The sequence below is a fragment of the Acromyrmex echinatior genome, chromosome 2 (assembly GCF_024713525.1).
Source record: "Acromyrmex echinatior isolate Ae372 chromosome 2, ASM2471352v2, whole genome shotgun sequence".
NCBI lineage: Eukaryota > Metazoa > Arthropoda > Insecta > Hymenoptera > Formicidae > Acromyrmex > Acromyrmex echinatior.
In genome coordinates this window covers 12228229-12240824 of record NC_141853.1, presented here as the reverse complement: position 1 = coordinate 12240824, position 12596 = coordinate 12228229, and the positions used below count along the sequence as shown (strand labels likewise).

The 12596-nt window shown below is 40.0% G+C and overlaps 1 protein-coding gene across 2 annotated transcripts in view; it reads left to right on the top strand.

Annotated features, from left to right (window-relative positions):
- Positions 1 to 12596, top strand: part of sog (chordin short gastrulation) — a 36629-nt gene that overhangs the window by 11389 nt on the left and 12644 nt on the right. The window contains exons 2-3 of one of the 2 annotated variants that reach the window (XM_087403058.1): positions 8679 to 8782; positions 11923 to 12043. In XM_087403058.1, coding sequence (XP_087259184.1) covers positions 8679 to 8782; positions 11923 to 12043 — 225 coding nt within the window. Of the gene's footprint in view, positions 1 to 8678; positions 8783 to 11922; positions 12053 to 12596 lie in introns of both variants that reach the window. The other variant, XM_087403057.1, reaches the window with a different exon arrangement.

Sequence of the window (12596 nt, the reverse complement as noted above, 5' to 3'; positions counted from 1 at the left end):
GCGGTGACGGTAACGTCCCCCACTTTCGCAAGGATCACAGTACATGCGACGGACCTCGAACGATTAATAAGTCGCAAGTCATTGGAACGCGGCGGAGTGATTTCGCGGAACGGCATGAATGGCATAATCACCGCAAAATCTCGTAATTTACGTCATTACCGCGGCAATGCCTGCGCAATTACTGTACGGCGCATCGTCAAAATCTGTCGGGTGCCCGGGTGACGGAGCGAACGGCAGTTCGCGATTGGTCGTCCGTTATCTATCATCTGCCGCGGGAGTGTTGGAATCATCATCGCGTAAATAGGCTTCCTCGGAAATTTACTTTAAGCAGACGAGAGCTCGCCGGGGTTCTCGAACTTGGTTAAATAGAGGGTTGGACTCGTCGCTCTCAGCGCTGTGCCTCCGAACAAATATCGGCTCGGTCTGGTCAAGGTGCCAAATACGTCATCGTCGTCGTCGTCGTCGTCGTCGGCGCGACGATTACCAATGCCGATTGTATTCGATATCTTGAATACGTATTACGATAACGAAGAAAATGCGCACTGATTTCCTTACAGAAATTTAATACTGGAAGATAGTGAGATTACTTATTTTAATCTTTAAGTAGATAGATAGTCATAGCACTCCACACGTAATTATTTTAAAAGCCTTGTTTTGGAAGAAGAAAATGAAAAGTACTGCTCAGAAGTCTTAAAGTTATTTTTATATATTCTTGAGAGTATAAATAATGTAATTTAACTCTATACACACACACGTATACTAGATATTGAAAATACTTGTAGCTATAACGATAAAATTTGCTTGGGATATTCCAAGCATCCCACTTAGCCATTAAAGCACTGTTATTTAGTTCTTTTAATACTCAAAATATGTGATTAATCACTATCTTGCAATATTAAATTGGAATTTTGTAAGCATCGATTTAATTGGCGTTCTTGCTAAATACTTTAGCGTTTATTAGTTTAATTTACACTTTTTGCACTTGGGGGATTTCTCTGTTGAATACTTTGAGATATCCATTTCTCTCTCTGTGTGCACTGCTGACGCACAAAGAGAAGCGATTTCGATTGGTATCCTTGAGCGGAACCGGCAAAGACCTTTTCCTTATTCTCAGTAGCGATCGATCGTCGCTCCGATAAACGAAACCGACTCGCTCGGAACGAAGCGTTGATGTATTATTTATCGTTTGTACTTGCGGCGTGTCCATTCTCGCATTATACCAAGCTAGAAGAAGGAAAAGTAAGTACGTCATCGGCCTACCATCATCCATTTCTTATTATTTCACGACTGTACCGACTTCGTAATAGGCACGGCGTATTTTCCATTACGTATATATTTGCGTATAGTAAATTCGCGCGTAAATTACGTCTAGGAAAGACCGATATCTCTGCATGTGTGACGGTACTCGGAACATTTACGTATTAATTATTTTTATTCTTGGGAATCTCTCTCGTCGCCTTTTGCGGATATATTTCTGTCAATTACGCGCGTTGATGATCGATAGTTCTCGCGGCATTGAGTCAGCCGGTTTTCTTGGCTCTCGAGAAAATCGACACGTGCCAGCCGTGAAATTTGGAGTAATCCGAATGAGCCACTTAATGCCGACGTAACAGCGGTTTATTCGTCAGACAGTTCTGATTTAAGCCAAGCTTAAGCTCTGGCATAATCCCAATGCAGTTAACTCAATTACTCTTTCTCGCATGTGTGTGTGTGTGTGTGTGAGAGAGAGAGAGAGAGAGGGGGAGAGAGGAGATAGAAAGAGGAGCAAAAGTTTCATTCTGTTGAGAAGAGTTTGAATTGAACCGTGGCTCATTCCTTCGTTCGTCACGAGGAATATTACCAATTATCCGTTTCAGTTCCTCCAGAACGTGCTTCTAGGCTTTCTTCTTCGACACGTTACGTCACGCTTCTTCTCAATTGCTTGAAAAAAAGAGGAGAAAAAGAAAAGAAACTTTGTTTACCGACGTACGGCTGATTGAACGTCGGTCTCGCGACGAGGCGGGGGAGTAAAAGTAAATGACGTTGTAGGACCTCTGATGTAGGTCTTACCTAATATTTCGTCCGACCGCGACCGCGACCGCGACCGCGACCGGGTCGGCGTATATTTATAATTTACGGTACATATCGCGCGCGTACACACGTGCGTACACGTACTCTGCGTCCGCGTCGCAGATATGCCACCGTCGCCGTCGCCGTTTCTTATCAGGGCGGCCGTCGCACGACCGAGCGACGACGGAGGGATTGGCCGAAAGGCTTGGCGAACGTGAATGTATCGCATTACGCGTGCACTGACTTAAGTCGCGGCCGCAAGGTCGGCATTTCTGAGCCGTGCGTGACATCACGTAGGTGTACGGGCGACATATACATATTTACATTATGCGGGGATCAACGCATGTGTCCAACGGGAATGGTTTATATATTAATGTGTGTATTTTTCGAAAAGCGTCGTAGAGTCGAGACATAACGATATCCACGTGTTTATGTGTTTATTAGATATTCTAGGGTGAGCTCTCTAAGAATGTATTAATACATTGAGATTGACAACTAATAAGGTGAATAATGTTAACTGAGAGAAATGATTTTGTTATAGGAACAAATCAAGGGAAAGCGAATGTGATATTTGTTAAAAAATCTCGATCGATTTGTTACGATTGCATATTAATTCGTCAATGTAACAAATAATCAATAGTATCGCTAGCAAATAAGAGGCTCATATATATAAAGTAGACGATTGTAGGATTCCAAATCGTAAGAAATCGACCAATTCTAGTCCCAAAGTATTCTCCCTACATTTGACTGTGCTTGATCGGTTTCCTACAACTTAAGACTCCACGATCATCTACGAATTCTATGTAAACGAGCCTAAAGTCTATCCAAAAGATAAATTAGATTCTATATAGTTTGCTTCTGTTACTAATAATTGATTGGTATAGCAGACTAGCAGCAAATACAACAACAAAATTTGTCACATATTTACCGGTTAAAGGTGACTTGCTAAATTAACAAAATCCTTTCTTTCGGTATATGTAGTCGCGAGATCCAAAGTTTAGCGGAAGTTAGAAAAGAGATAATAGAAAAAATTTTTCTCTAAAGTATCCTAAACGGTCAATATTATTGCACAATATTGTTGATCATCTGTATTAAACTTTCAGACTGTTTGTCTTGAATTATTTAAACGAGACATCGATAATATTGTACAAAGTAACATATACCACAATATTTTAGCGTTTAGAGTCACTCTTTATATAAATTGTACGAATTTAAATGACGGCATTTCTCTTTTTCTCTTTTTCTTTCTTCTCATAAAGATACGTAAGCAGAAAGGAAAGAGATGACACGAGTGATGAAAAGAATGTATCGAGAAACAAACTTCAAAATTAATCTCAAATACAATGATACGTGTGAAGATATTTAGAAAAAAATAGCGATCTCTTTTTCCGACCTCTTTTCAAACTCACCGGATCGGACGAGACGCGCGACGAAGTCGTTATTATAAATAAAATTTAATAACGTAAAAAAATAGGTCGAAGTAAGGAGAAGAAGGGAGGGGGAAGAAAATAAAAATGTGCGGCAAAGTGATGTGTTTGCGCCGCCCACGTAAATCTGCGTGTCGACAGGTATCGGGCGTGCGGCGGTTCACGCATACATAAACAATCAGACGGGCATCCTACGTGCGCTTTTAACGGAGACGCTAAAACGTAAGTCGGCGCGATGCGAGGGCGGTTGATCGTTCGAGAAAGTGGCGGCTCGTCCGGTAGGCATCGCCATATCTTACAAAGGCGAAGGCAAGGGTCCTTCGTTTAAACGAACACGCGGCAGTTACGTAAAACGTACATAAATCTATGACGCGGATGATGCACATGACGTACATCACGATACGTGACTCGATCTACTTCCGGGAATCTGGCGTAATCGTAGATCGAGCGTTATACAGGTATCGCATTCTTTCGTGTCGATTAAACGCGACGAAAGTCTCTCCCTCCGTACGCGCGAAATTAAATTTATCGCTGATTGTATATTACCGCGACGTGCCAAGTGTACATATTAATGAGGATCATCGCGGATGATCCGACCTGCTTCTGGCAGAGAATCGATAAACGCGTCGTTTTCGATCGGCTAACGATCGTGCAATCGTCGCGACAGGATAACAGTCTTATGCACGCGTCTTTGCGTCACGTCGCTTTCCGTCGCGATGTCACGAACGATGAGCGAACGGGCAAAGCGAACGAGCGCGCGATGCTAAAGGTGATGTGAAACTCGAGACGAAGCGGGTAGATGCCGAAAGGCAGAGCGAGGGGAAGAAACGGGAGGCGAGGTGGTACGAGCGGATAGACGTCACGTTCGTAAATCTATCCGAGAAGGATACTGAAATGCGGGGGTCGGCGCGGCCGGGCAGGAGGGTGGAAAAGCGAAAAACGAAAGGTGTAGCACGTGTTTGCCATTCGCTTAACCTCCTCCTCAGCGGATTACGGGTTCGGTGCATTCCGTTGCATGCGCGCGCTCCTTTTCCACGCTCGCATTATTTATATTAGCGAGCGAAGACGTACTCATGGCATCGCATAGCACGAGCGGACTACATTTTATTTTCTCTCTCTCTCTCTCTTTCTCGGAGAAGAAGAAGAAGAAGAAGAAGAAGAAGAAGAAGGCTCTTCGGCTCGCGAAATCGGGCGATTTTCAGCGCACTGTCCACGATTTAAAGTGTTGGATAATATATCCGAGCATCTCAGATATAACCTGCTTCTCTCGTCCTGAAATGAACTGCAATTTGTTCACGAAATATTGACATTCTAATAATGGATCTCAATTACCTCAGAAATCTCAAAAATCTTATCGTCGATGATCGGTATAATCGTGCAGATTGTTAAGACTAGGGTACAGACTAGGATACAAAAAACACGTAGTAATTGGCATAAGTGGTAATAACTAATCAATATTTTTTATTTGCTACTACTCACGTTATTGCCTTATAGTCTTTACTGTGATTTGGTCGATTCCCTCATTGCTTACGTCTTATTGCTTTACGTTTTTCTGTGTGCTGTAGCTCTTATCATTACGCCAAGTATCGCTCGAGGACAGTTTGTGGATTGTGACTATTACTGCCTGCACGTCTTCTCGAATACACACGTTCGCAGTTTTCGTTTTTTTTCCAAATGATATTTATGCATACGTATTTATGTAAAGTGGTCTCTGATCTAGATAAATGTTCGGTTAATAGTAAACATTATTTAGCTCAATATTATTGTATAATTATTTTATATGATATTATTGATGTTTTATTCACAAAAAAAAGAATCTGATATAAATGATCTGTCAAATGTTGTGTGAAATAATTTTAATCAAATGTTCGATTAAAATATTACCAAATAATTTATTGCGTTATCCGACGTCGTGGAAGTCAGATGTTCGTTATTCTTGCAAATTTGCAATTCAATTAAAAAGACCAATGTATTGTACCACGATATGGATTACCATCTACCTGCGTCTTTTTTTTTCTCTCTTTTTATTAATGGACTCTCAACACATTTACCAATATTACTGACGAGAATATTGTTTTCTGACTACTTTGATTTCCGACTCGCAGCGTACTACACGAAATGAAGAATACGGGATTTAGAATTATAATGAGTTTTGTAATACCATGTATATTTTTGGTTTATAGCGATGTTTAAATATTATGGCAACATTGAAAATGCCTCGAGCGGAGTCGAAACGTTTTTGTAATTGTTATATGAATTTTATGATTTAATTTAAATTAAAGTTTTCTGCTACATTACTGGGCTCTTTGCCCTTCTTTTGACCACATTGTTTTATACTTACAGAGCCTTATTATTATTTATTAATTTTATCAAAATTATATTTTGATTATACTAACCGAATATTTGATTGAAATTATTTTACTCAACTCAATTTTTTTCAGTATATTTAAACGATTCAAAACAAATAATTTAGAGACTGTAATACAGTCTCTCCAGACGATCAACAATATTGCGCAATATCCAAATATTGTGCAATAATATTGATAGTCTAACGACCGCTTTAAGCTTTGCCGTTGATTAGAATTTACGTTTCTTCGGTTCACCCTCGTGCACATACGCACGTGCACAGACACGCATGTGTGGACAAAGGGGAGAAATTTATTTTGCCCGCTGGCAACTGGCAAGAGCCGTATACGCGCGGATGAGTTGCGAGTACGTCGCGCGAAACGTTATTAATTCTCAACTCGAGCTCCGCGCGTTAAGTCACGATCATTCGTATACAAAGTCGCGATAATAACGATCGCTGAAAGTGGTTGCACTTGTCGAGAAAACTCGATTTATATTAACACGCATGGACGCGGAGAAGCGTGTCGCGTCGTCCGAGAAAGCCACCCCGGATGATGAGAGAAACGGAGGAAAAGCCGAAGGAGTCATCATTATTGAGGAGAGAGAGAGAGAGAGAGAAAGAAAAGAGACCTAATACGCTTCACCTTACCACGCTATGCCGCGTGACTCGCATATTTTCGATGCGGTAGCTTGTGTCGTGGCTCTCTCGGACTCCTAGTTACTTAGGGCCGCGACTTTGCGCTTAGAACAACTTAGCGCACGCAGTGCAATGACCTCGTGCAAAACGGGCCTCTCTCCATTTCCCTTTCTCTAACTCACACGTGACCGAGTTCTCTCTCTCTCTCTCTCTCTCTCTCTCATTGCGATGAATAGTTTTTGAATAGTTTAGAGCGGTATGATCATGAAAATTCCGCCAATATATTTTTCCACAACATTGTCTATCTCTTTGTTTCTTCCTTATTTACACACACACACACACACGCGCACGCGCAAATAGTAAATATTTATTTTTTTACTTATATTAGAGCAATAATATAAGGCAAAGATTGTTTCATCTTTTTAAAAGACATATACACTGATGGAAACAAAAGAGATGTAACCAGAAATTCTATTGTACATGGTCTCACCAAAATACTATTCTTGTTGAATTCTTTTGTTGGTTTAATCGGAACATTTTTCTCGGGTAAGAAATAATTGTCAATTTTTTTTTTATAATATTAAGAGAGAGAGATATATATATATACATTCATCAACCCATACACTTTTTTTTTTGAAAGTTTTGAAATGTAATTCGCTCACCGAGCGATTGGTTCTTACTTATGGATCTGGACTATTTACGTTCTATCGCTCTATGAACAAGGCTGAGTTCCGAAATCCATAGAAAAAAAGTGTTGCAACCTTTTGGCTGGTGTCTCGAGCGTCGATTTTGGATTGCGCCTAGAACTGTGGAAAGAAAAAAGGCGGTACTGTAATCTCATCGTGTTATTCTCGGGCGCTTCCACGCCCGCCTTTATTTTTACACGTGGAAAAGAAAGGATAACTGACGGAAAATAATTATACTGCTAATAGCAGCTTGCAATCTTACTCTTTCCTTTTCTTCCTAGCGAATGAAGACGAATCTAATGAAATATCAAGTTAAAAAAAACTTAAGAAAAAGATATTGTTATCGATTTAATGGAGCGTATTATTACGTGTTTTGCTACTAACCGGCTATCGCTAGTTTATTGTAAAAGATAACGGTCTCGTCTTTATCTCTTCTCTTTTTGAGATTTACGTTTTACGATGTAAAACTAATCCGGCAATCCGGATTCGAAGCGACGAACCGAAGAGACTCGTCCGTTTTGTCATCGACCGGCATCGACCAGCTGCACAGAGAGGAAAAAATTTGTTATGAACGCTAATCCTATGCCATGACAGCAAATTCAGCTGACAAATATAAAGATCGGAAAATTATTTGCAACAAATATAAAATAGTTGTCAAATATGCAAATGTATTTGCTATAAACGGCAAACAAATTTGATAAATAAATTTTGTAATTGCTTTTGCGTTGATAGCAAATTTTTTTTCTGGTTTTTTTGGTTCACACGATACGTTTGTAATTTGCAAACAAGAGCCCGAGTTTTACATCGAGAATGACTGATGCGTCGATCATCGCGTCTCGGTGATGTCTCTACGACGCGACGCGACGGTTTGAATGAACGCGCGACGCATAATATCGGTGAATGCGAATGAATATGCACGCGGATCAATGTATGTACATACCGAGCGTGTTACGTTATACTCGCATCAAATTGCGTCTCATTCATCGATGATGACAGCGGAAGTGCGTCAGTGCGATGAGCCGTGTTTTGCGTTTTAAATATATCTTTTTTTTTTATATGACCATAATAGCTACTTTCAACAGGAAAAGCAGCTTTGCAACTGTGGTAAGATTTTTTAATACGATTGCTTTTTATTCTTAGTTTCTCTCACCGGATCTAAATGTATAAACCAATCGTATTAAAGAATTTTACATGATATATATGTGAGGATAAGATAAGAAAAAGAGCGAATCAAGTTTTCTTCTTGGCATGTTGTAATATTGCAGGTAAATAAAAATTCCGTTCCTTTTTTTATTAAAGAATCCTCAAAATAGAAAATATTTTCGCTTTTTCTGCTGAACGTTTCAGCCAATGTCTTCTCGATGTCCGCGAAATACAATCTTTGTAGCGTAGTTATCAGTAATCGATAAGATGAGAAATCATAAATCGGATAAGATGATGTTTATATTTGCATTGCTAATGTTACTTTACGGTAATATGGTAATACTGACGACGATATTGATAACGACGCGATGATGTTTCCTTTCTTTTCAGAATGCACTTTCGGCAAGCAGATTCGCGAATTGGGCTCGACATGGTTCGCGGACTTGGGACCTCCCTTCGGAGTCATGTATTGCATCAAATGCGAGTGCATACCGGTACGTGTGTATTATAATCCTTTTTATTTCTATTAAAGAAAAAAAAAATACCTAACTCGTTACAGCCCGTTATATTAAAAAATATGTCGTATGTCACGCGTGCAGCGTTCGGCGTGTACGTAGTGTTTAGTAAACAATCGGTACCACGCCAGCATTTATTAACATATATGAATAAAGAGCAACGAGCGCCCTCTCTCTATCCTTTGCCTTCGAATTTATTGTCAGGAAACATGCTATAATCACGTCCTAGGTACTTATTACGACTTTACGTTCACGACGTCGTAATTTTTTTTTTTCTCCTTTTTTAAATTCAAGTCACATCGATGTTTACCGAGTCATGGTATGTTTGAGCGTTATAAAATGGAGAGAGGATAAATTTCTGTCGCGGGATAAATTCAACGCTGCGGCGAGCGCAGCGGGTTCGTACATTCTTGCGATTACGGTGCCGGGTGTCCTCTGGTTTGTTGCGCGCGGCGCAGGTATAATTTAACTTACTGTTGGGCCTATAAATGCCATGCTATTGACACAAAGGTTGACGTATCGAATGTCGAGAGGCCGAATCCGAAACGTCACTCGGCGAGCGAGGCGCAGGTTCGAGTGATTCGACGGCAGTTGGCTCGCCGACGTGCGTCACGAAATACGCACGGATCACTTACATATTTATTCGAGATCGCGCAATAATTGTCATTTATATTCCGATTGTACGCATACCTTTTCTTCCCCCCCCCCCTCCTCTCTCCTCCCCTTCTTCCCGACTCCGTGACAGCGCAACGAATCTCGATGCGTAACACCGAATTCTTACGTGCAATAATGACACGCTATTGCTCAGCCTGTGATGTAATCATATTAATATTCGTGTTGGGCGGGTGTTACATCGTTTGTAAATACGCCGAGAAAACATTTGTTACGCGCATTACGGTCGCACGACTGTAGCGCTTCTTGCGATGTGCACTTGTAACTTTCTTTCCTCGCGCAGTATATTTCACATTAGCATTCGCCAATTTTTTTTTTCACGCCTTATCGCTGTTTAATACACGCGTAAAGAAATTCCGCGTAATAACATTCTCACCTGAGATATTTTATATTCTTGAATATATCATTTCTATCCGTTCTATCGGCAATGTGAAATTTTCATCCTTTATTTTGGTTCTTTGAACGTCAGTGCAGATTTTTATATTATTCCGGATTGTATAAAAATTTGAAAAAATTCTTATATGCCCTATGTGAAAGCTTTGTACAACACATTAAGTTTTTACTATGAAGTTGGATTGTATTTTATTTATTACAGATATTATCTATCAGAATGTTCACAATGAAAAATCGACTGTGTTTTAAAGTCTAACATTTCTGGCGAAAAAAGGCTACACTGAGAAAAAAAATTGTTAACTTGACTAAATTAATTTAATTCGTTTTTTATTCCTTTCATTGGAGAATGTATTTAGATTAAATATGATATACTTAATATATTAAAATATACACGTATAAAGATGAACTAAATTAATTTAGTTAACAATTTTTTCTCAATATATATATATATATATATATATTTTTTTTTTCTATAGAAAATTTTGCATTCGTATATTTTGAAGTGCATTCGTACGTTAAATGAAAGGTATTTGGATCAACTCTTGACTATGTTTTAATCGCTGTTGATCGCGAGTCCGCCATCCGGTCGTTATGAGAATTTCGAGCGCGCCGAATCGTTAAATCTTAATGTGGAAATGTTGCGGAATTTATGTGTGCACTAAACGACGATAAAACACGCGATAAGTAATCGGTGTAAATGCTAATGAGACGCTATCTGATGAGTTTACCGAGAAGAGAAAATTAATTATACGATCGTACAGAAGGAGTGGTGTACGATCATTACGTACGACGCCATTAAAGTCGCCAGTACGGTCAGATCATTAGAGGCCGCGGAGTTCTAATCTTTCTCGTAACGTGGCAATAACAGGTATGATTATGATCAAGGTGATAAAACATTTTTGACCGAAGCAATTGAACGAAAAGGACGCGTAAAGTCGTTGAAGATTCCATTGAGTTTCAAGTGAAATTTTATCGAAGCGCGGACGCTTCGATAGCTGCGCGCGATACTCTCTTGCGATTTAAAATTGTTCTTTCTTCGAAAATATTACGATCGACCGAAAAGATGGATGGAATCGAGACGGAAGAGAAGACGGGAGACGCTGCGGCGCGGCGGCGTGCTGTTATGTTCGGCTCGTGGACGAAGAGCGCGAGAGCGCCTCTATTTTTAGACTTCGGAGGAATGACAGTCCCTCTTCAGTGTACATGAGGAGCTATTGATAGGTCGCGGTCTTGCTTGGTGGAAGAAGCAGACGCGTCGCGTGAATCACACGTCGCTGCGAGAGAGAAGAAGCCATGTCTCTTCACCTAAAGTCTTGTCGGACGGATGGATACCCATCGAGTATCGGCTCACCACGCGATGCGAACTTTCAAATGATCACCTTTGGCAATTTTACGTATCGTTATATACTCACAGCGGAGGTGAAAATTATAAAAATCACTAGGGGGGTGTTGGCCCCCCCTAGAAAAGTTATAAATATTCTATATAATTCTATTTTATTCTTGTTTAATTTTCATCAAGTCCTGCGATACACGATATCGGACCCCTGCTTATACCATTTTCTCTCGTTGTCGAGTGTCGAGTCGATCGCGTCGAACGTGCGTCGTTTCACGCTTCAGGAATGCTGTGCGCGCGCGCCGCTCTATAAAACCACCGACTTAATTCTTCTCCGTAACTGGAACCACGCGACTCGCGGCCGCACTTTTAGTAACTGCGTCGCATTGCCGCGCTGCCTTCGCCTCGTAAACATTCCTTTCCATTGTCATGCCGGAAGGCGACCAAAAATTAAGTCTGAGACGCAATTGGAAAACACAGGGAATAATAAGTTTCAACTTACTCAGAAACCGCGTATTCTGGCAAGTCCAGGCAAATAAAAAATCTGTTATTTCCTATTTCTATCGTCTTTTTTCTTTTTTCAATTTTGTCTCAGACTTACCGCGAGGAAAGCAGGTATAAAGATGAAGTAAGGGCGGGAAATAATCGAAAATTTCGAAATAATCATAATATAACGTACAGTTCGTTCTTATTTTTACCAGCATATGTCTTTTACTTTTAGGTGCAAAAGAAACGGCGGATCATCGCGAGAGTTCAATGCCGCAATATCAAGAACGAATGTCCGAAACTCACGTGTGACGAACCAGTTCTACTCTCGGGACGATGCTGCAAATCCTGTCCAGGTGACTTCAGTAAGTTACGTAACACGTGTCCGTATTATTTTTCACCTCGCTGCGATTATTTCCGGTTAATGTTAATCTCTTTTTTCCGGCCGTCAAGAGCGCGGGAACGATGAGATAACCCGAGATAAAATTTTTGCGCAATCTTAATTGCTACTATACATATACATACATACAATATATTGATCTATATTGTTCTTCCCTCGATATATTATCTATAAAGGAGATTGGGAGTATCCTATGATTCTCTTAATCTATGCGATTTACTTCATCCGCATTCTATTGCGACTGGTTAGTGTATCCGATGAATACACCTAATATTTGAATAAACGAATAAAAAATGAATGAAAATACTCATTCGAACATACATTTCTTTTTTATTCGTTAAGAAATGAATAAATATTTTTTCATTCCATTTAAATGAGTATTTTTAAAATATATTTTATGATTGCAAATATTTTCATTTCGTATTCACTTTTACTCTTTATTATCTGCACATAGCTTGCAAGCCTACAAGAGAAAACAGAAATCTATAAAAACAATGGCTACGCGATTA